This window comes from Pteropus vampyrus, unplaced genomic scaffold (assembly GCF_000151845.1).
Source record: "Pteropus vampyrus isolate Shadow unplaced genomic scaffold, Pvam_2.0 Scaffold67, whole genome shotgun sequence".
Classification (NCBI taxonomy): Eukaryota; Metazoa; Chordata; class Mammalia; order Chiroptera; family Pteropodidae; genus Pteropus; species Pteropus vampyrus.
The window spans coordinates 5,584,808-5,609,317 of record NW_011888848.1 but is presented as its reverse complement, the minus strand read 5'-3'; the positions used below and the strand labels follow the sequence as shown (position 1 = coordinate 5,609,317).

The window sequence follows — 24,510 nt, the reverse complement described above, 5'->3', positions numbered from 1 at the left end:
ATTTATATAAAAATATACAAAATAATTCTCTTTTCTCTATGGAGATTTAGAAGCCTGCAATGTTATTTTTAAAGGTCTAAAATTATATAAAACTCATAAGAGTTGTCATTTTGGGTAGGAATATAGGTACTAGGATTTGAAGGCATAATAAAAAGTCCTTTTACTTTTATTTGTAAAGTTCTATTTTTTCAAAAGGAAAATATATTGGGTATTTAATATAAAATTTAATTTAAAAGGTTCACTGAAGTTTGAACTTCAATGGGTGAAGTTTACTATAAATTTCATTGGAGTGGATAAATGGAGGCAAAAGTTAAATGGATTGAAAAATAGAGAGGAATTCAGATCCAGAGGTAGTGACTGTAGACAATTTTTCTGAGGAATTTGGACATGAAGGGAAATGGATGGTGGAAAATAATAGACATTATCTAGAGAAGAGTTATTTGTTTTCTTGCTTTCTGTTATAACATCTACACCTATACAAAATCAGTCTCACAAATATGTATATATAACATATATATGTAGTATACAAGAAAGAAGCCATTAGATAGGTTAAAAAATATAGAGAGATTACAGTTTAGGAAAGAAGGAATAAATTGATGAATTATCTTGGCATTCAATATTTAGAAACTATGCATGTTTATCAATGATATAGTAGATTTAGGACATGGCTCTGCTTCTGACCAACTGATTTCTAGGGCTTTCTATCACTGTAAAAAAGGATTTTGTTGAGAAGCTTGTCTATACAATATTCTGAATATCAATAAGTTTAAACCAAGTATCTTTAACTAAATATTTTCATAGAGAAAAAATGATAATAAGTTACCCTAATAGAAATCCCCATTGCCAGGGGAAATTCAAAAGGAAGTGGGAAATAACAGCAACTGAACATGCCTCCATAAGGCATGGACCCATAGATAATCTTAAACAAACATTTTTCAATTGCTTCAGAGCCTGAAATAGAAACAAAGTCATATTTAGACAAACTCATAATGGCCAGAAAGAGAATCATTTAAGCAAATATTAAAATATAAAGTCTTTTTTAGGTAATAAGCTTTTACTAAACTAATTTTTTCGACTGTTCCACTGGGCTTGAGATGCTATTATAGGTCATTTTATATGTCATCAAAGCTTGGATTATAAACTATTTCACATTTTATAAAACATTGTTGTATTTCAATTATTAAAAAAGATCCAGATGATGTATTATAGAGCTGTACACTAAAACCTATATAATTTTATTAACCAATGTCACCCCAATAAATTTAATAAAAAGAGATACATTTCTCTGTGATTAAATGACTGGTTCTACCTTCCTTAATCTCCCTAGTAAATAGTATAACGAAAGTAGAGATTTATTTCCATCAGTTAACTTTTAGAAATGAATTGTTTGATTAACTTAATAATTGTAATAGAAACTATCAACATGAGAAAAGAGAAAAATCACTTAAAAACTAAACAATTAACTAAAAGGGAGAACTTTAAAGTTTTCTATTTGGTTCAAATTTTCAACAGGAGAATACAGTAAGTTATCACTGTCTATAATTATTTATACTCTTGAGATAGTATCACTAAACTTGTACATTGCCACAGCTATTTGAGAAGCTGTTATATTCATGTCTTTTTTAAAAACCTAAATAGAATTATGATCCCTAGATAGTAATATTTAAGGAAATATTATACAAGATTAGCTTTTACAATAATTCAAAGGTAATCAGAAATACACTTCTGTGGGAAAAAAATTCATGAAACAAAAATATTATTGAAATTCTTAATCTCTCTAAAAAATAAAACAAAATAAAAGCAAAAACCTTTTATGGGGTGACTTTATTCTTTGTTACTTGAAAAGTAAATAATTCTCCATACAAGAGCCACAACTTTCAAATAATACAAATGGTGCATAAGAGATATTTATCTCTATGCAAATAATTAAAGGTTATCTCTAATAGAGATCTTACATCACAGTGATTTTTCACATCAGTAATAAAAATGACAAGAAGTAGAAATTAAAGTGCCAACATTTCTGCAAAATTTTTGTTCTTTATTTTAGTTTTGTTTACAGACTCCACTTGAAACAGCTATAGCAAAATTCTTCCACTTCTTTTCTACCAGCCTCTAATATTTAAAGTAATTTTACTCAAGTTATAATTGGAAATCTACCTGTGGATCGAGTCCAAGCCCAGCTCGTATTAGGATAATGGTAAGGGCAGTGTTTCTTAAAGTTGAAGACCATGTGTTACTAATATTGACACGCTCACTGAAGAATGGAATATTCCTGATGATAAAACCAGCCAGTAACATCCCTCGGAAAAAAAAAAAAAGAAAAAGAAAAAAAAAAAGAAATCATGTCTAATTCTGTTCGTTTTTCCAAGAGAGAAAACACAAATGTTTTATTTTCCTTCTTCAAACACACTATGTCTTTTATTATTTTGGTGAAGGGCAAGTTACATACAAGTAAAGGAGGTAGCATAAATAAAGAAATGGAGTTAAGAAATGACATATGTCAATGAAGTACAACAAGTAATCCAGTAAAGGGCAAGGATGGGAGTGGAAGAATGAGCAGGAGGGGTCAGATTGTGAACAGCAACACTCACCCTGCATATCCCGCTACTTTGGTATACTAAGGCATGATGGGAAAGTTTTACGCAGGAAGTGACATAATGAGTCTTGCATTTTCTATGTGATGGTCTTTGTGAATTAGACATGACACTGGAGGAGAGACCAATGAAAAGCCTCTAGCATAGTCTATGGAATAGATGGAAACAAATAGCCTAAGCTAGGGCAAGAGTAAAAGTTTGGGAGAAGAGGAAAAAAGATTCAATGAATAGTTAGGAGGTGCTGAAAGGGTGTTATGGACATAGAAAGGGTGTTAGAGATGAGATAGAGAGATTATTTCTATTGACAATATACTGAATATTTGGATGTATTGAATACTTAGAAGATATGACACACCTCTGACAGAAATTCTTCCACTAATTTTCCTCTGTCCAGCTGGAGATTTATGTAATAATGATAATGAAGAAATAGGGTATAACACTGGTCAGGTAGATGATGCATCCATGAATACACATAGCGGAGATGCCCAAACAGCTTACTCAAAAACCATAAGAACTTTTGGTGGCTTAATCACTAATATTTGGATGTTGTAATTGTATTTGAGTTAGGTTATCTATAGAAAAATTCAGTCTTTTCCAAATTTTTCCTTTTCCATAATACACTTAAAATTGAGCAAAAAATGTCCTATTAAATGATAAAGCAACAAAAATCTTATATTGAATATATTTAAATTATTTAAAAACATATTTCAGAAAAAATTCTGTGTATATATAGAAAATATTTCTATAAATGAGCTATATAAACATATAGAGTACATACATATATAGAGAAGCTATATAAATCATATCACATTGAAATATTTCTAAATGATATCTACTCCAACTAGAATATGTTCATAATTTACATATATTGCATAAAAAGAAATGAGAGCTAATTGTACCCTTACCAAGAAGAGGTGGAAGTTGAGGTACTGAAGGTATTCTAATGAATTGCAAAATTTTCCCCCCAATTACGGCACTATAAAAGATAACTAACAGTCCAAATAAACTTCCACCAGGGAGACTGTCAGGGCCTGCGACTGACCAGATGACACACCATACCATTATAAGCAAAACTCCTGAAAAAACAACAACAACAAAAACCTGTATATTTACACAGACAGATATATACATAAAAAGATAAATTCTATTTTATCCAATATCACATTAATAGCCAGTCCTATATAATGATACCTAGTGTAGACTAATGTCATTTGCTAGAATTGTTGAAGAAATATCTGTTTAACATATACTCCAAAGTACCTGTCAATTTATGGGATAAGTTTAAAATAAATTTTTTATTTAAATATATTTTTAAACTATATGTGAATCCTTTAAAGTACTAAACATTTCTCATAATATATGATGTTTTAAAAATATCACAGCAATATAATGAGATTTACTTTGTTTTATATTTTAAAGCAGCTTTTCCATCAGGAATAAGTATAAGAATTCTCAAAATCACAGTGCCAGGGTGCCAAATTTTTTAACAGGAACAGAGTAAATCTTTCTATCAAAAGGATAACTCAGTTGATATTTGGCATAAATTATTAAAGTGGGTAAGGGCTGAAAATAAAGGAAAACTGGTCTGTGGGAGAATATAAAGTATCTTAGATTATGTGTAGGAAGCAGAGGTAGACAGGGTAAGGACTAGATAGACATCTTGTTTCTGGCAACTAGATACTAAGGAAAGGCCCTATTCACAGGAGAATCCATAGATTTCTATAAAGGACAGATGATTACACTGTAAATTGCCATCTGCAAATTAAATGGCTACCTTCACTTACCATAATTTCTAATGCCTTTTCAGCTTCTTAAAACAGCTTAAGTGCATTATCTAGCTGTGACCCATTATTGGCTGCATAGAACTGCCAAGGGTATAATAGAAGAATTTTGACACACTCAAGGCAGAAAACTAGAATTAAGATTCTTGTTCCCTCCCCTCTGACTATTGTTATTTCACAAAACTGGACACCTGAAGGACTGAACTCTTAGTGAAAGAATGGACCAGAAAAATATCATTCCATTGACAAAGATAAAAGGCAGTTTGTTTGTCTTAGCTGATCTCTGAGTGGTAAAATCACCTCTGAGAATTCTTATGTAAAACAGGTCTCGACTAACATATTTAGGGCTCAAATTTATATGACTTCCATGGTTTGGGAACTCCTAAACCCTAAACCTGCCATAAAAAGTATTTTCCCATGGAACTATCCTTAGAGTAGTTGGTAGGTGCTAGTTCAAAATATCCCTAATAAACACTCTTGATTCCAGATGGCCTAAAGTCCCCAAAATAAAGCTCCATTAAATCTGAACTTAAAATAAAAACTTACAAAATAAGAAATAATCTGCTATGAGCAAAAGTTAAAGATACAACAAAGAATGAGATTCAATCTCCAAAAATCTCAACTGATATAACTATTACATAGATACTATAAAATACGTATTTTCAAAGAAACTCAAGACAATTTAAAAAGACTAGATAGAAGAAAAGAAATACCTGGAAGCAATGTAAAGAATCAAATAAAATGTCTAGAAATAAACTAAAAAGTTATTGAAATTAAAAAAAATCACCAGTTACCTTAAATAACAGATTAGATACAGCTGAAGAGAAAAATATTGCAAACTGGTAGATTTAAAGAAATTACCTAGGGTGTAACTTTAAAAGAAAAAATGAGGTGAAAATTATAAGATATTTAGGCTTTGAAAAAAGTGCAAAATACACCTAATAGTAGTTCCACAAACAGAATTGAAAGAGTGAAGAAGAGACGATATTTGAGAAGATAATTGGCTTAAAAAAATTACAGAATTGATTAAAACCATAATTGGATAAATGTTTTCAAGTCTTTGGGGTAAATACCCAGTAGAGGGATCGCTGGATCATATGGTAGGTCAATTCTTAGTTTTTTGAGGAACCTCCAAACTGTTTTCCATAGCGGCTGTACCAATTTGCAGTCCCACCAGCAGTGTAAAAGGGTTCCTTTTTCTCTGCATCCTCTCCAACATTTGTTATTACTTGTTCTGTTGATAACAGCCATTCTAACAGGTGTGAGATGATATTTCATTGTGATTTTGATTTGCATTTCCCTAATAGCTAGTGAAGTTGAGCATCTTTTCAAATATTTGCTGGCCATTTGTATGTCCTCTAGGGAGAAGTGTGTGTTCAGGTCCTCTGCCCATTTTTTGATTGGATCATTTGTTTTTTTTTTGTTGTTATTGAATTGTATGAGTTCTTTGTATATTTTGAATATTAGGCCCTTATCGGAGGCATTGCTTGCAAATATATTTTCCCATTTGGGTGGCTGACTCTTTGATTTGTTGATGGTTTCTTTTGCTGTGCAAAAGCATTTTGATGTAGTCCCATTCATTTATTTTTGCTTTTACTTCCCTTGACTTTGAGACCAAATTCATAAAATCCTCTTTAAGCCCACAGTCCATGAGTTGAGTACTTGTGTTTTTTTCTTTGTAATTTATTGTTTCAGAACTTATATTCAGGTCCTTAATCCATTGAGTTAATTTTGGTGTGTGGTGATAGACAACAGTCTAGTTTCATTCTTTAACAAACAGCTCTTTTAAAATTAATCTATTTTCTATCTTGCCCAAGAAGCTGAGAGCAGATAAACTAAATGATGGGGAGTTTTGATTAATTGACAAAGATAGAGTGAAAGTAGAGAAGAAAATAAGAACAAAACCAAGCGAGCTCAAGATGGCAGACAGGGCACACAAGACTTAACTAAAATAAAAGTATGGAAATACAAAAGAGAATACATATACAACCGTGAAGACAATTGGAGGAGAAGAGAGAGTGGTTGTCACACAATTCTGGGAGATAAAAGCAAATAAGACCAACTTGAAGGATGGAAAGAGGTGGAGAAAGATGCGTCCTTGAATATGTGTGGTAGCTATAAAGATATTCAGCTGACAATGAAAACTGAAAGAATCTCTGGGCTTGGATATAGTATACAGCTAAAGGCAGGAGTGAGAAAAGGGGCGGAAGAGAGAGAAATTAATCAAGAATTTGTAAATAGTAAAACAGCTCCAGTCAGCAACTCCACTCCTCTCTCCATTCCTGTACTTAGAGACTGCGAGCATTTACCATACTTTAAATAACTTGAATGGAGTGTATGAGGGAGATCTTAAAGCTTCAAGAGTTAATGCTGGAATTCCAGAGTGCAAACATCTTATTCTAGTATGTAGAAAGCCATGACCTCTTAGCCAGCTCTATGTCCATTCATCACAAACCAAAGCCCGTAAGTCAATATAGCTTCATCTTGCTCAGGCAGAATACTGTTTCAGAGCAGGGACCCAACAAGAAAACAGTCCTACCTTCAGAGCAGCATAGTATATTCACATACACTACGAGACCTTCCTTCTCGAGTATAAGACAACCAAGGATCACCAGCATAAAATAAGAACCAGCAGCATCAAAGTGAAAAATTCAAGTAAAACAAACTGAAAAACTGACCTCAGAAGAAACAGATAATTCAGGGACCAGAATAAAGTAAAACAGAAAGTTAACATTATATTCTCAGAGATTTGAGAACATACATAAAATTAGAGTAGAATAAAATGAAAGGAAAAATTAGAGAACAAGAAAAGTTCTTGGAGATAAAATAAGTACAACTGCTGAAATGAAAAACTGGAAAAATGAAAGACTGAAAATGAAGGAAAAGAAATCTCTTAGAACAGAGAGCAATATAAAAATAAAGTAGCGGTATATATGAGTGAAAATCAATACAGGATGCCCAGTATCTGACTAGAAGAGGGAATAAAGAAAAAAAAGGGAGGAAAGGGAAAAATTGTCAAGGAAATAATATGCAAATATCTCAGTGTTCAAATTAAAAAGCTCAACTAAGTGTCCAACACAAAGGATGAAAAATAGTCCGTATCTACACTTATCATTATGAATGCTGTAACATCAAAGATGTATAAAAGATCCTAAAACTTGATATTCTAGATACTAGAAAAAAGCCTTTTCCAAAGGAATCACAAAGGGATTTGCATATTATTTCTAAGTAGCAACTCTAGATACTAGAAGATAATGGATGAATTCTTCCAAAATTCTAAGAAAAATTATTTCTAATCTAGAATTATATATCTAACTAATCAGGTGTGAAGGCAGAATAAAAACATGTTTATATATATATATGAGGTCTTTGCAGGTTTAGTTCTCATGTATCCTTATTTTAAGTAGTCACTTGAGGAAGTATGCTAGCAAAATCAGGAGGAAACCAGGAAAGATGAAAGATATTTATCTTGGAAGCAGTGGCCCCAAACTAGAAGAGCACTGAAAGAAAGCCATAGGATAATAGTCTTCTGCAGACTTGGAAAGCAAACACATTAGGTGAAGACGGAGGTCTTTAGGAAAAATGTCTCCAGGAATAAAGACGGAGGTCTTTAGGAAAAATGTCTCCAGGAATAAAGAGGGATTTTTAAAGGTTTATGAAACTATGAAGACAGTAAAAAGATCACTGGTTTCCAGGGGATTCTATAGGGAGAAAGGGATTAATAGGTAAAAGCAAAGGAGATTTTTAGGGCAATAAAATTATTCTGTCATGATATTGTAATGGTGGATGCATGTCATTATACATATGTCAAAACCCATAGAATGTATAACACAAAGAGTGAACCTTAATGTAATTTATGGACTTTCATAATAATGTATAATATTGGTTTATCAATTGTAACAAATGTACCACACTAATGTAAGATGTTAATAATCGGAGAAGTGTGGGGGTGGTGGTGGTGGTGGTGGTGGTGGTGAGGGGTTATATGGGAACTCTCTGTACTTTCCACTCAATTTTTCTGAAAACCTAAAAAAAATTGCTTAAATAATAAAGTCTACTAACTAAAAAAACCTATGAAACAATATGAAATGGTGTGATACACACTCACAATTAAGTGCCAGAATGAGAAAATGGGGCAGAAAAAATATTTGAAAGAATGACTGAACATTTTCAAAACTGATGAAAGGTAATACACCAATCCAAAGCCTATAGAACTGCAAGCAGGACAAATAAAAGAAAGAGCATACATAGTCATATTATAATTAAACTGTAGAAATCAAATGATAGAAAGAAAAACAAAATTATTCAGAATACATGGTCATATTGTATTCAGGGGAATAACAATAATAATTATTTTTATGTATGTTATGGTGATCTGTGATTAGTAATCTTTGATGCTACTATTGTAATTTTGGGGGGTGGAGTGCACCATGAACCATGCCTGTATAAGACAGAAAACTTAACTGATAAATGTCGTGAGTGTTCTGACTACTCCACTGATTGGCCGTTCCTCCATTTCTCTACTTCTCCTCAGGCCTGAGACACAACAATATTGAAATTAGGCCAATTAATAACCCTACAGTGGCTTCTAAGTGTTCAAGTAAAGGAAGAGTCACACAGCTTTTAAGTCAAAAGCTAGAAATGTTTAAACTTAGTGAGGACAACATGTAGAAAGCTGAGATAGGCCAAAGCTTACCTCTTGTGCCAAACAATTAACCAAGTTGTGAATGCAAAGAAAAAGGTTCTTGAAGGAAATTAAAAGTGCTACTCAAGTGAACACACAAATGATAAGAAAGTGAAACAAGCTTATTGCTGATATGGAGAACATTTTAGCAGTCTGGATAGAAGATCAAAACAGCCACAACATTTTCTTAAACCCAAGCCTAATCTAGAGCAAGGCGCTAATTCTCTTCAATTCTATAAAGGCTGAGAGGTGAGGAAGAAAAGTCTGAAGCTGACAGAGGTTCATTCAAGAAGTTTAAGGAAAGAAGTCATCTCCATAACATAAAAGTGCAAGGTTAAGGCAGCAAGGGCTGATGTAGAAGTGCAGCAAATTATCTAGGAAATCTAGCTAAGATAATTAATGAAGGTAGCTACACTAAACAGATTTTCAATGTAGACGAAATAGCCTTCTATTGGAAGAACATGCCATTTAAGACTTTCATAGCTAGAGAAAAGTTAATATCTGGCTTCAAAGTTTCAAAGGATAGGGTGACTCTCTTGTTAGGGGCTTATGCAGCTGGTGACTTTAAGTTGAAGCCAGTGCTCATTTTCCTTTTCAAAAAACGTAAGGCTCTTAAGAATTATGCTGTCTACCTCTGCCTGTGCTCTACAAACAGAACAAAGCCTGAATGACAGTACATCTGTTTACAGCATGCTTTACTGAATATTTTAAGACCATTGTTGAGAACTACTGCTGAGAAAGAGAAGATTCCTTTCAAAATATTATTGTTCGTTGACAATGCACCTAGTTACCCAAAAGCTCTGATGGAGATGTACAATGAAATTAATGTTATTTTCATGCCTGCTAATACAACATCCATTCTGCAGCTCATGGATGAAGAAGTAATTTTGACTTTCAAGTCTTATTATTTAAAAAAAAAAACATTTTGTAAAGCTATTGCTGCCATAGATAGTGATTCCTCTCATAAATCTGAGCAAAGTAAACTGAAAACTGAAAGAAGTTACCATTCTAGATGCCATAAAGAACATTTGTGATAATGGAAAGAGGTCAAAATATCAACATTAACAGGATTTTGGAAAAAGTTGATTCCAATCCTCATGGATGACTTTAATAGGTTCAATACTTCTGTGGAGGAAGTAACTGCAGATGTGGTAGAAATAACAAGAGAACTAGAGTTAGAAGTGAGCTTAAAAATATAATTGAATTGCTGCAATCTCATAATGAAACTTTAACAGATAAAAAGTTTCTTCTTCAAGATGAGCAAAGAAAGTTGTTTCCTGAGATGGAATCTACTCCTGGGGAAGATGTTGTGAAGGCTGTTGAAATGGCAACTAAGGATTTAGAATATTACATAGATTTAGTTGATAAAGCAGTGTCAGGCTTTGGGAGGACTGACTTCAATTTTGAAAGTCGTTTTACTGTGGGTAAAATCCTATCAAACCACATTATATTCTACAGAGAAATTATAGTGAAATTAGTCATTTGATATGGTAAACTTCATTGTGTTATTTAAAAAAATTGCCATCTTAACCTTCGGTAACTACCATCCTGATAAGTCAGCAGCCATCAACATGGAGGCAACACTCTCCACGAGCAAAGATTATGACTTGCTGAAGCCCCAGATGATGGTTAGCCTTTCAAAATTAAGGTATGCACATTGGCTTTTCAGACATAATGCTATATTGCATACTCAATGGGATACAGTAGTGTAAACATAACTTATATATGTACTTGGAAACCCAAAAATTTGTGTGACTTGCTTTACTGAGATATTTGCTTTATTGTGGTAGTCTGGAACAAAAACTGCAATATCTCTGAGGTATGACTGAATTAGTTTACTAGTTGTTCCAGGAGTTTTTTTCCTTGATTCTTAGGTTGTTTTGTTTTGTTTTATTTTTACATAGATAATCATGTCATCTGCAAACAAAGGCAGTTTTATTTTTTCCTTCCCAATCTGTACACCTTTTATTTCCTGTTCTTGTCTTACTGTATTAGCTAGGACTTCAGTACAATATTGAAAAGGAGTGGTGAGAGAAGGCATGCTTGTTTTATTCCTGATCTTAGTGGGAAAGCTTCTATTGTCTCACCATTATGTGATGGTAGCTGTTGATTTTTAGTTGACGTTATTTATTAAATTGAGTTAGTTCCTCTCTATTCATAATTTGCTGAGTTTTTTTTCAATATCATAAATGAATGTTGGATTTTCTCAAATGCTTTTCCTGAATCTATGGGTATAATCATATCATTTTTCTTCTTTAGCCTGTGGATGTGATAGATTATATTAATTAATTTTCAAATGTGAACCAACTTTGCTTATCTAGGATAAATCCCACATGGTTGTGATGTATAATTCTTTTTATGCACTGCTGAGTTTGATTTACTAATATTTTGTTGAGGATTTCTGCATCTATGTTCATCAGAGATGCTGGTCTATAGTTTTCTTTTCTTGTAATGTCTCTGGTTTTGGTATGAGGGTAATACTAGCCTCACAAAATGAATTGGGAAATAACCCTCTGCTTCTATCTTCTGGAAGAGATTGTAGAGAATTAGTATAATTTTTTCCTTAAATGTTTGGTAAAATTCACCAGTGAAGCCATCTGGGGCTGGTGCTGTTTTGGGAGGTTATTAATTAAATTTCTTTAATAGATATAGGCCTATTCAGATGATTTATTTCTTATGTGCATTTTGGCAGATTATATCTTTGAAGCCCATTTCAGTTACATTATTGAATTTGTGGGCACAGAGTTGCTTGCAGTATTCCTTTATTATCCTTTTACTGTCCATGGGATCTGTAGCGATGTTCCCTCTTTCATTTCTGATATTAGTGATTTGGATCTTCTCTCTTTTTTGTTAGTTAGCCTAGCTAGGGGCTTATTGATCTTAAAAACAAACAAACAAACAAAAAAACCAGCTTTTGGTTTCATCGATTTTTTTTCTCTATTAATTGTTTTCAATTTCACTGATGTCTGCTCTAATTTTTATTTTTTCTTTCTTCTGCTTACTTTGTATTTATTTTGCTCCTTTTTCTAGTTTCCTAGGGTGTATGCTTAGATGACTCATTTTAGATTTTCCACCTTTCTAATAAATTATAGCATTTAATGTTATAATTTTCCATCTAAGCACTGCTTTCACTGTGTCCCACAAATTTTTATAAGGTGTATTTTCATTTTCATTTAGTTTGAAATATTTTTAAATCTCTCTTGAGGTTTCTTCTTTGGCCCATGTGTTATTTAGAAGTGTAATGTTTAATCTCCAAGTATTTTGAGATTTTTCCAGCTGCCTGTCTGTTATTGAATTCTAGTTTAAACCCACTGTGGTCTGAGAGCATACACCATATGCTTTTAAATTTATTAATGTGTATTGTGTGTCCCAGAATGTGGTCTCTCTTGGTGAATGTTCCATGTAAAGCTTGAGAAGAATGTATATTCTACTGTTGCTGGATGAAGTCTATAGATGTCTATTATATCTAGTTGATAGATGATTATTGTTGAGTTCAGCTATGTCCTTACTGATTTCATGCTGGAATACTGGATCTGTTCATTTCTGATAGTGTGTTGAAATTTCCAACTATAATTGTAGATTTATATATTTCTTATAGTCCTGTCAGTTTTTGCATCATATTTTGATGCTCTGTTGTTAGACATATATACACTAAGGATTATAATATCTTATTGGAGAATTGACCCCTTTATCATTACATAATACCCCTATTTATCCCGGATAATTTTCCTTGCTCTGAAGTCTGCTCTAAAATTCATATAGCTACTTCATCTTTTTTCAAATTAACATTTACATGGTATGTCTTTCTCTTTCCCTTTAATTTTAAGTGTCTATATATTTAAAGGTGGTTTTTTTTGTAGACAACACATTGTTTTGTTTTGTTTTGTTTTAAAATTTATTTATTTTAATTAGTTTCAAGTATATAGTACATTGGTTAGACATCTAGTTCGTAAAACAATCCCAATTACTCTCTCCCTCTCCTGACCCTCCACCTAGCCAACGTATTAATGCTAACTGCATTTTCTATGCTGTGTTCCCTATCTCCGTGACCATCCATCAGCTACTAATTTGTACTTCACCCCATTCTCCCAGCCCCCCAAACTCCCCTCCCCTCTGTCCGACACCAAATTGCCCACTATATTTGTGAGTCTGTTTTTGATTCATTTGTCCTTTTTATTCCTTAGATTCCTCATCAAGTGAAATCATATAGTGTTTATCTTTCTCTGTCTGACTTAAATACCTTCTAGGTCCATCAAAGCAATATCTTTTTCTATCCTCTTCCTTTTCATATGTAGGAGTCTTGTTCTCTTATCTTTTCAGCCTCTCTGTTTTTTCGTTGGAGCACTTAATTCTTTTCCATTTAAGGTATTTATTGATAGCGATGAAGTTGTTACCATTCTTTATTCCTGTTTTTGATACATGTTTTTTCTACTTAAAGAAGTCCCTCCAACATTTCCTGTAATACTGGCTTAGTAGTGATAAATTCCTTTAGCTTATTTTTGTCTAGGAAGCTTTTTAAGTGTCCTTCAACTCTAAACGATAGCTTTGCTGGATAAAGTATTCTTGGGTGTAGATCCTGGGTCTTTATCCTGGCGAATATTTTTTGCTAAGCCATTCTACCCTGCATAGTTTCTTTTGAGAAATCAGCTGCCAGTCTTATGGGTGTTCTCTTATATGTAGTTATTTGTTTTTCTCTTGCTGCTTTTAATATTCTTTCTTTATATTTAACCTTTGGCATTTTAATTATGATGTGTCTTGGTGTGGACCTCTTTGGATCCTGATTTTTGGAATTCTCTGATCTTCCAGGGGGTTTATGTCCACTTCCTTCACCAGGTTAGAGGAATTTTCCATAATTATTTCTTCAAACAGCTGCTCAACATCTTGATTTTCTTCAGTTATGCCAATCAGACAGATATTTGGACCCTTAATAGTGTCCCATATACTCCTTAAATTATTTTTATAGTCTTGGCATCTTATCTTTGGCTATTCTGATTGTGTGTCCTTGGCTTTCCTGGCCTCTAGATAGGGCATTTGATCCTTTGCTTTATTCACTTTGTTTATTCCATTTAATATACTTATCATTTCAGATAATGTGTTCTTCATTTCAGACTGCTTCCCTTTTATAATTTCCATTTCCATTTTTATGGTTTTTTTTTTTAATCTCTTTGTTGAAGTTCTCACTGAATTTATCTACACTTCTCAAAAGTTCATTGAGCATCTTTATAACCTATGTTTTGAACTCTGCATCTGTTAGATTACTGGACTCTATTATATCTGGATCTCTGTTCTGTACTCTCATATGGTTTCTGCTTCTTTGTCTTCCCATTTTGGATGCCTTTCCATGTCTGTTTCTATGTACTGAGCAAAGCTCCTAAGTCTCCCGGTCTTATTAGTGTGGATTTGTGAAGTAGGTGTCCAGTGGCACAGTCCTGAGAGGGGTTTAGCTGAAGGCCACATTTAGCTCAAGCCTCTGCCCCTCCAGGGCCACCTGTTAAGATTCAGCAAGCAATCCACAGATCCTGTGCTTACAGTTGCCTCAAAAGGCCACACCAGAAACCGAGGCCAGCTGACTCCAGTGTGAGTCTAGGTGCTGCTCAGCAAGGATATATCTGAGGATATATCTGGATGTGGCTTGGGTGGGGCCACGAGTTGGAAGAGGCGGAGTTTCAAGGAATCATCTGGGCAGAGTGACCTCTTATCCAGTTCGATGACCTCATGGCTATGGCGGTTCTGTGTCCCTGGCACTGATAGGGGGTAGAGCTCCACAGGGAACAATGGATACCACCAGCACTTCTGTACAGAGACTTGGCCTTGGCCCTCACTCTGATAATGTCTCCCTGTAAGTCCCTGGTGCCCCCTGCGCGCAGCCGAATAGGCACTGGTGCTCAGAGCGAGGTCCATCACCGCGAAAATGCGCTCGTGGATGCAGCCCCTTTAAGGGGCGTCTGCAGCTGATGCTGATGCAGCCTCATTCTTAGCTACTCCGGACAGGGCAGCTCCACGACCTCGCCCCGTCCTACCTTCTGCTGTTGCAGGGTGATTTCTTGGATTTCTCCCTAGTTGTATGGCTTGTTCATCCAGAGCCCAGGTGATTTTTCCTTGCTGCTGCTCGTTGTTTCTGTTACAACTTTGATTTGGTCATCAGAGGGATGAACAGCCTCTATCATCTATGCCATTTTTTTTTCCAGTTTGGTCTTGTTTTTGATACACTTTGACAATCTCTGTTTTTTAACTAGTGTAGACAATGGACATTTAAAGTTATTGATATAGTTGGATTAATATCTACCATGTTAGTTACTGTTTGCTATTCACTGTCCTTGTTCTTTGTTTCTATTTTTGTCTTCCATTTTTTTGTCTTTTGTGGTTTTAACTGATCATTTTATATACCATTTTCTCTCATTCTTAGCATAACAATTATACTTTTTTTTTTTTAATTGCCCTAGAGTTTGCAATACACATTTACAACTAATCCAAATCCACTTACAAAATAACACTATACCACTTCATGGGTACTGCAAGTACCTTTCCTTTCTTCCGTTTCTTCTATCATTCTATTGTTCATTTCACTTATGCATTAGCTATAAGCAGTGAATATATTTTTGCTGTTATTTCGAACAAACTGCTATCTCTCTGCTTATTTTATCTTCATTTATTCCTTCTTTGATGCTCTTCCTTATTTAGGTCTGAGTTTCTGACCTGTATCATTTCCTTCTCTCTGAAGAACTTCTTTTAATATTTTTGCAAGGCAGGTATACTGGCAATAAATTCTCTCACTTTTTGTTGGTCTGAGAAAGTCATTACTTCTCTTGTACTTTTGAAAAATTGATTTCATAGGATACAGAATTATAGGCTGCTATGTTTTTTTTTTTTTTTTTGCCTAAAGCTAATATTTCATTCCACTCTATTTTTTGCTTGCCTGGTTTCTGAAGATAAGTCAGATGTGATTTTTATCTTTGCTTCCCTATAGGTAAGGTTTCTTTTTTTTTTTTATCTCTGCCTTTGTTCAAGATTTCTGATTTTCTGCAGATTAACGGTGATATACCAAGGTGAAGTGTTTTGGCATTTATCCTGCTTCGTGTTTTGTAAACTCTCTGGATCTGTGATTTGCTATTTGACATTAATTTTGGGGGAAATTATTACTTCAAATATCTTCTGTTGTTTTCTGTCTTTCTTCTTCTTGTATTCCTATTACCAGAATGTGACATCTTGTAGTTATGCCACAATTCTTGGATATTGTTTCTTTTTTTTTTTCTCAATCTTTTTTCTATTTGCTTTTCAGTTTTGGAAGTTTCTATTAACATATCCCCAAGCTCAGATTTTCTTTTCTCAGCTGTGTATAGTCTATTAACAAACCCATCAAAGGCATTCTTCATTTCTGTTACAGTGCTTTTAATTTCTAACATTTCTTTCTGATTCTCTCTTAGAATTTCCATCTCTTTGTTTATATTACCAATCTGTTTTTACATGTTGCCTACTTTTCTTTTGGAGCCCTTAGTATATTAGTCATAGTTCTTTTAAATTCATGGCCTGATAATTCCAACACCCTGCCATATGCAGGTCTGGTTCTGATGCTTTCTCTGTCTCTTCAAACTGTGTATTTTTTGCCTTTTAATATATTGTGTATATTTTTGTTTAATGGCGAACATCGTGTCCTGGGTAAAAGGACCTTAGGTAATGTGGTGGTCAGGTGTAGTGGGAGGGGAAGAGTTTTATAGTCCTATTAGGTCTCAGTTTTTTAGTGAGCCTGTGCCCCTGGGCTGTGAACGACACTAGTGCCTCTTAAGTTTTTTTGATTTCTTTTATTTTCTTTTCACATTCCCTTAGGTTGTACAAGATGTCTAGAGGGGACTGGAGTTGGGTTTTTCTTTTCTCTCGTGGGTTGGGCTCTGATAAAAATCCCCCAAATTTAGGTAGGAGCTGATAAAATGGTTTCTCTTGAGGACAGGTCTTGTTAAGAACAGAATACTCCAATGTTATTTCACTATGGTTATAAACGGCCTGCCACCAGATGGCTCCTGGAGGTAAAACTCACAAAAGTGTGTCCCCCCCCACACTACGACTGGGCTCCCTCTGGAGTTTTTGCTCTCAGACTTGTAAACACTGAGCCTCCAGCCAATTTTCAATTACAATTTTGGTTTTCCTGCCCTGGTCCTGGTTCCCCACAGAGGTTTCTGCTTTGTTAAGTTATGATTCTCTGTATCCAACTGCCTGTCTCTAGTTTGGGGGGAGAGTAATTTGCTCTGTGACCTAACTTCTTTGATGGAATTAAGAGTTGTTAATTTTTCAATTTGTTTAGCATTTTATTTATTGTTAGGATGGAGTGATGATGCTGGATCAAAATCTAGAAGGGGCTGGGATATTATTTTTTGAGCTCTAAATTTCCAAGACTGCTTACTTCATAAAACTGATGATAAGATTTTAATGGAGAAACTCTGGTCTCAAGATGATTTAAAAATCATAACTGGATATATCATTCAGCTTTCTTTTCATTTACTTAAAGGAAAACTAGCTTGCTGAAAATAAGTTGGTACCTTTATTGAGAGTAAACTAAAAAGAAAAAAAAAAGGAGTAATTGCCTAAAACTTACATCTATTGCCCTAGAATATCCATTTCTTTGGGGCTAAGCAAGCCACCACCTAAGTAAGGAATATAAATAGTGTAATTAAAAATGATAAGACTTGACTTCTGTGTGTGGTTGAGAGTTTAGACTTCTTACTTAAATTAACTTGTATACACTGTGGAATTGATGAATTAAGTATGACTTGAAGACAGCCTGCAGCTCTATTCCTTTCTATTATCCAAAGGATATGCTGTTTTAAGGATTTCTTTAGCATGAACATAGGGTGTGTGTGTGTGTGAGAAACAGACAAAGTGAAAAAGAGTACAAGAATATAATCCCTAAGATAAAAACATAAAAGTTCTTCCTCCTATAAATTTCTCTAAAATTGCAAAATCAAAAGAGAAAGAAAACAAAGGAGGAAATGGGTTGTGGACTTAAGTTTGTAGTTTCAATACTGTTATTATCTTCAATTAGTTCACTAGCAAACTGCAGTCCTCAGCCTCAATGGAAAATCTTTGGTGATCAATACATTTTTCTCTTTCACAGGTCCCAGCTGTTGTTCTATAGAAACTGTCCACTAAATATGCATGTAAGAGCTATGTGCAGAAATTATATTTACAAAGGAGTCCAATCACTTACACTGGCAGATGTTCTAGTTTAGTTTAGATTCAGGGCCTTAAAAATACTGATGTTAATTAAAAAGCAACCTTTAATAAATAAAAAGTCAATTAACAAAAATTTGCTTTCAAAAGTTTAAAGTTAGCAAGCAGCAAATTAAAAAAATAAAAGTTTGAAACTTTAATTGCTTATCCTTCATCATATTTTAAAATAATTTTTGTTCTCTGTAGGCTCTATACTTCTAGAGGTCAAAATCCCCTTTTCCCTTAAGTTTAATCATACAGAATAGCTAGAAAAAAAATCAAGAAAATTTCATACACATTTAGTGACAATGAGATACTTTAAAATTTTAGTGGGAAAGCAAATTTTATAACTCTTTACAAGGCAGCTATTGTTTTAAAATTGGGGGTCTAATTTAATAGGAAACAATATTGCCACAAGTATAATGTTCATTTTAGCTAACTTAAAAATAAATTTGAAAAGTAAGTTTTAAATACAAATCTTTAATCAATGCTGCTTCTAATCCCCATAATTTAACATAAAAAGTCATGAAAAACATTAAAATATAAATCTGTTAAGCAATTGTTATTTTTGACAGATTAAAAAAACATTTTCTTTTGTCCACATATTGCTTATATTAAAGCTGATATCTGGAATATACAGATTAAGCCTGTGGTTTAATATTTATCAAATAAATTTCTCATTTTCTCTCTACTTACATTTCTTATTTCACATACCATTTGTAATAATTTTATTCAACATTCCTTGTGGAGGACAAAAACTCTTTTCCATCTCTGGTTTTGTTTCCTCTTCTTTTGGGAAGAAAGTTTCCTGAATATCTTCTTCATGTTCATTAGTGTTACCATCTTTGAGAATCTGAAGTATAACAAAGAAATCTTTTAAGAAATATATTTTCTGTACAATTTTATGAATGTACAAAACCACTAAATCTCATAATTAAACTCATATTATTGTCAACATGGAGAATTACACATAAAAAAGTATATATTCATGTTTTATATATCAATATATGATAGATATTGACACATGGAGATGTTACAGCCATGCATTTTGCAAGGTACCTTGACTAAGCGGTTTGAGTCTCTGCTGTTTTCATTTGTGATTTATGTATACTGAAAAAGTGAGCCTACAGAGCGTGTAGAATAATTAAAAGTGTCCCTCCTCAGTGTAATTCCTAAAGATTATTCAACAAAACTTTTGTGGAATGAATATACAACTAAATTGAAAAGGAAGTAAAATATAACAATATGAACACATTTCAACTGAAAGAAAAATTAGAAAAACAGATCAATCCTTCAGAAGTTCAAGGTTCATGCTTCCACTATTATTTATGGATACATTTAGATCTTATAGGCTTTTAATGATAGTCTAATTACAAAATTGCTGATTTAGAAAGTCTGTGAGAATATTGAGAAGCTTCTCTTAAGTCAAATAATTAAGTAGAGTGGAATAGAGATCTTTGAATTTACCTGACTGTCATCATGATGTTTGTATGTGTGTGTGTGTGTGTGCAAGAGCAGGCGCACGTGCAAACACAGGCCAATATTTTGTATTGATGATACTTGTAGGGGAGAGAGAATATCACAATATCACAAGAAATGGTAACAAAATCTAGAGAGCATCATGGACAAATAAGGAAGGGAAGAGGGAACATTTAATTACTAGGGAGAAAGAGGCACTTCAGCAGCTAATGCAAGCGAAATATGCAGCTCTTTAAGACCAAAGTTCTTTAAACCTGATCATGATTAATCTGTTGGAGTTCTGGTGTAGAGATCTTTTCTAGAAAGTTTGTCACTCTACAAAAGGGCCAAGGTAAACACACAAAGATGAATTTTGATTAGGGTGGGTGAAAGGTCATATACAGGAAAACCATATTGTGTTATTACTTCAGAATTTATAATAAACTGATATAGACTAGGATGAAGTCTTTAAGAGATAAAATAGTAATTGGAATCAGTGGTGAATATGTTAAATATTTAAAAGAACTTTTTGGCCTTTAAGAACTGTAGAAACGTCTATTTAAAAAATTTTTAAAAATTATAATTATGAGCAATTATCGTTTAGTAAAACTGTACCAACAAAAGGTCTAATGACTTACTCCATACACTTGCAAGAATAAAACTTGGGCCTCTCAAATATATAGCACATTTTAATTGGATTAGATTTGTCTTTACCTCTCGTAGTCTAAATTACTCAGTTTTTCTTGGACAGGGCAAGAAATAATAAGCCATATTTCCATTATTCCTGAAAATGCCTTCTTTCTCTCCAAAATAATCTGTAGTCACCCTTTTCTATCTTTTCATTCCTTTTGTTCATTTCTTAGTACCTATTAAAACTAGCTATTTTAAAATGACCACTTCTCATTTTATAACCAGACATATAAAAGACACCTAATAAGTAAACCTTAGAAATAAATCTTAAGTGTGGATTGAATTTTATGTCATGTATTACAATATAGTTTTAAGTTTTTACCTGAGCAATTACAGATGATCGGATGCTTTTATCCTCCGAATGTTCAAGATTATGTTCTGTGGTGTGCATGCTAATATTTAAAAGAAAAATAATTTGAAAGAAAAAACAGGATTATAAATCCATCTGAAAACAAATATGGTTAAGTGGAATTAATTTCTTAATAATTTTCAAATCGTAAAATTGTATCATAGTCAAGTCAGATATCTTTACAGTTAAAACAGTTCCAGGATCCATTTTAAAGTTATTAATCAAAGTCAGGTGCGTAAGTTTAAAAACTACCATTATCTTATAAAAATGTAATACTTTTTAAATAGTTCACAATGCTGAGCCATATCCTAAAAGCATATATTAGAAAATGCAGCTCTTTATATCATCCTTGAGATCATTTCCACCATTGATTTACTCTACCTTTAGTCACATTCCTGCATAAGAGACTCCATGAAAATTTAAAATGGAATACGATCAACTATGTTAATACCTACATCAATAAGTTACAGATATATGCTGTCTTTATGCATGGTCCATTTGAAAGGTCTGTAAGGTCAACATTTAAACAAAATAAAATAGGTTTTATTTTGATTAAGAATGAACTAGAAAAGAAGGAATGAACTAGAACCACATCGAGAGAATAAGATCTGGAAACTTATTTTAAAATATCTGTTTTTTTCTACCTTCTCTGGGGTCTTAGCTGCCTTTTTAGAAAGAATAACTTGCCTTAAAAATATCATTCAGTTCTTGAGTTATTGTTGAGAACAAAATTAAAGATTTCAACTTTGATTTTAGGTATTTGATAAGACCAACTCCCCTAGTGTTTCAAGTATCTATACTTTTTTTTGAAAAGGCAAGAAATTTAAATAATGAAAATTTTTAATGAAAAAGAACATTAAAATTTGAGTACCTACCATATGCTAGGTGCTTTATATATATTGCCTCCCTTTAATGAAGTAAAATATTAGTGTATAAAATCCCATAAAGAATAATAACTGAATTTATGACAAAAAGAAAACAACATTTATATTTTAAATTTGATGAATAAAATTAGAGGGCACATGAATCGTGAGGTTAGGGTACAAAGTTCATCCACTCAATAATTTTTGAATGTCTACACTCTCTGGACTCTGAAGAGAAAGCAGCAAAACAAAAACAAAACAGAAAGATAGGTTTCTGTTCTCATGAAGCTTATATTCTTGTTGGGGGGTAGAGCAAAGACGAGCAATATTTTCAGATTGTAATTAAGTACTGAAGAAAATAAAACAAGATGATATTAGCAGTCTGAATAAATGAATACTGTGTCAAGTAATAGTTGTGCCTGCAATTACTCAATACTCTTTTTGTATATATCTGCTAAGAGTGGAATTGGTATGTGGTACACATAGTAACTAAAATCAAGGACTTCTAAGCTGAGATAGAAATGTATTTCACTCCCCTCTTCATCTTTTAATAACTGTGGGAAGTGATTTATCTTCCTAGGCCTCAATTTCCTTATCTGTGAAATAATGATACGATAGTACTTAATTTACTGATTATTGTGAGGATTAAATGGTATAATAACAGCTGACACAGTTGGATTATGTTAAGTACCTAATGTGAATCATCTCATTCGAAATCTCACAGCTCTGAGTTATTTTAATATTATCCCCATTTTACAGAGGTTGAAACTGAGACCGAGGAAGATTAAGCCATTTTCCTAAAGTCATCTAGCAAGTGGCATAGCTAGAATTTGAACCAAGTACTCTTTAATATTATTCAAATTGTATTTTTCTTTTTAGTTATTCTGGTGATATTGCATTGTGTATTTAAGTTGCATTTTCTTGATGATGAATATATCTTCATATATTTATTGGCCATTTGAATATCTTCTTCAGTAAAGTATTCACATCTTTTGTCCATTTTAAAAAATGGAAGTAGAGCTACTGGTAATTCTATGTTTAATTTTTTGAGGAACTGCCATACTGTTCTCCACAGTGACTATACCATTTTATATTCACATCAGCAATGCACAATCGTTCCAATTTTTCTTGTATATTTTTTGTTATTTTTTTCTCATAATAGCCATCCTAATGGGTGTGAAATTGTATCTCATTGTGGTTTTGAGCATCTTTTCATTTGCTTATTGGTCATTTGAATATCTTCTTTGTAGACATACCTATTCAAGTCTCTCTCATTTTTAAATTGAGTTATTTGGTTTTTTTGCTATTGAATTGTAACAGTTCTTTATCTATCCTGTATATTAATCACTTATCTGATATATGATTTGCAAATATTTTCTCTCATTCTGTGAGTAGCCTTTTCGCTGACTCCTCATTGTTCTCTAGTTGAGGTTCTACTCCTTTCACTTCATAAAATAATTCTAGTTAAGGTCATAAATAATCTCCAGTTGACTCTATGACACAATGAAACATTCTTCTTTTGGCTCTTGTTAAACCACTCTCACATTTATGCCCACCCCTTATGTTTCTTCTTATTCCTTCTCTGTCTTCTAGGGAGCTTCATCCTACTCAACTGCTTAAAGCTGGGGATGCTCAAGGTTCCATCTCTCAATCCTCTGCTAGTTCACTGGTTGAGTGCCCCAATGCTCTTCACTGGCTTTATGATGAAGACAAAATTATTTAACATGACTGTCTTGATTCAGACTAGTATAACAAAGTACCTTAACTGGGTGCCTTATAAACAACAGAAATTGATTCCTCACCGTTCTGAAGGCTGGACGTCCAAAATCCGGGTTCCAGATTGGTTGGCTTCTAGTGAAGGCTCTCTTCCAAGTTGCATACTGTCGACTTCTTGTATCCTCACATGGGAAAAAGAGAGCTAGAGAGCCGTCTAGGGACCCTTTTAAAAAGAAGAGCACAAATCCTTTTATAAGGACTCTACTCTCATGACCTAATTACTTCCCAAAGGTCTTGCCTCCTGATACCATCTCATTGGGGGTTAAGATTTCAATATATCAATTTTGGGGAGATACATTCAGTCCATCGCAATGACCTACAGGATCCTGCACAATGTGGTCCTTGGCTCCCTCTCTAGCCTAATTTCATACCATCTCCCATTCATTTTTTATAACTCCTAGCAACTCTGATATCCTTTAAGTTCCTTGAAATTGCCTGGTTCCTTCTGCAGGGGATTAACACTTGCTTTTCCTTCTAATTGAAATACTCACCTCCACTAATATCTCCTTCATTCGGTTAACTCCTTTTAATCCCTCAGCTCAAGGGCCACATCCTCAGAGAAATATTTATGACACTACATCTGCCCCTAGGCTAAGCGAGATCCAGTTTTTATATGCTCTTATAAAACCTCAATCGTTTTCTTCAGAACATCTATCTTTTTGTAATTATATATTCATTAGAGTGATTATTTAACGTGTTTTCCTCATTAGGCTGTAGAATCCATAATAGTATCCCTCAGGTCTTTGAGGCTCTGTTCATTTTATTTTTCAATCTTTTTGTCACTATGTTCTTCAGATTGGACAATTTCTACTTATCTATCATCAAGTTAACGGATTCTTTCCTCATTCATTCCCAATGTGTTATTTAGTCCATCCAATGAATTTATTTCAGATACTGTATTTTTTAGTTCAAAAGTTTTTACTTGCTTCCCATTTACTGTTTTTATTTTTCTGTTGTGAATGAGTATCCTCTCATTCATTTTAACTATGCTTATCTTTACCACATAAATCATAGTTACAATGGCTGCTTAACATCTTGTCTGATTAATTCCAACATCGGTGTCATTTTGTGTTGGCATCTGTTGATTTTCTTTTCCAGTAAGACAATCATTTCC

The 24,510-nt window shown here is 33.4% G+C and overlaps 1 protein-coding gene across 1 annotated transcript in view; it reads right to left on the bottom strand.

Moving 5' to 3' along the window:
• SLC9B1 (solute carrier family 9 member B1) overlaps positions 1-24,510 on the bottom strand; it is a 66,814-nt gene that overhangs the window by 30,291 nt on the left and 12,013 nt on the right. The window contains exons 2-7 of the mRNA XM_023531387.1: positions 23,423-23,559; positions 20,731-20,800; positions 18,975-19,113; positions 3,500-3,670; positions 2,158-2,300; positions 824-951 (exon numbers count right to left, since the gene is read on the bottom strand). Of these exons, the coding sequence (XP_023387155.1) occupies positions 824-951; positions 2,158-2,300; positions 3,500-3,670; positions 18,975-19,113; positions 20,731-20,800; positions 23,423-23,499 (728 nt within the window). The 5' untranslated portion in view covers positions 23,500-23,559. The remainder of the gene's footprint in view (positions 1-823; positions 952-2,157; positions 2,301-3,499; positions 3,671-18,974; positions 19,114-20,730; positions 20,801-23,422; positions 23,560-24,510) is intronic.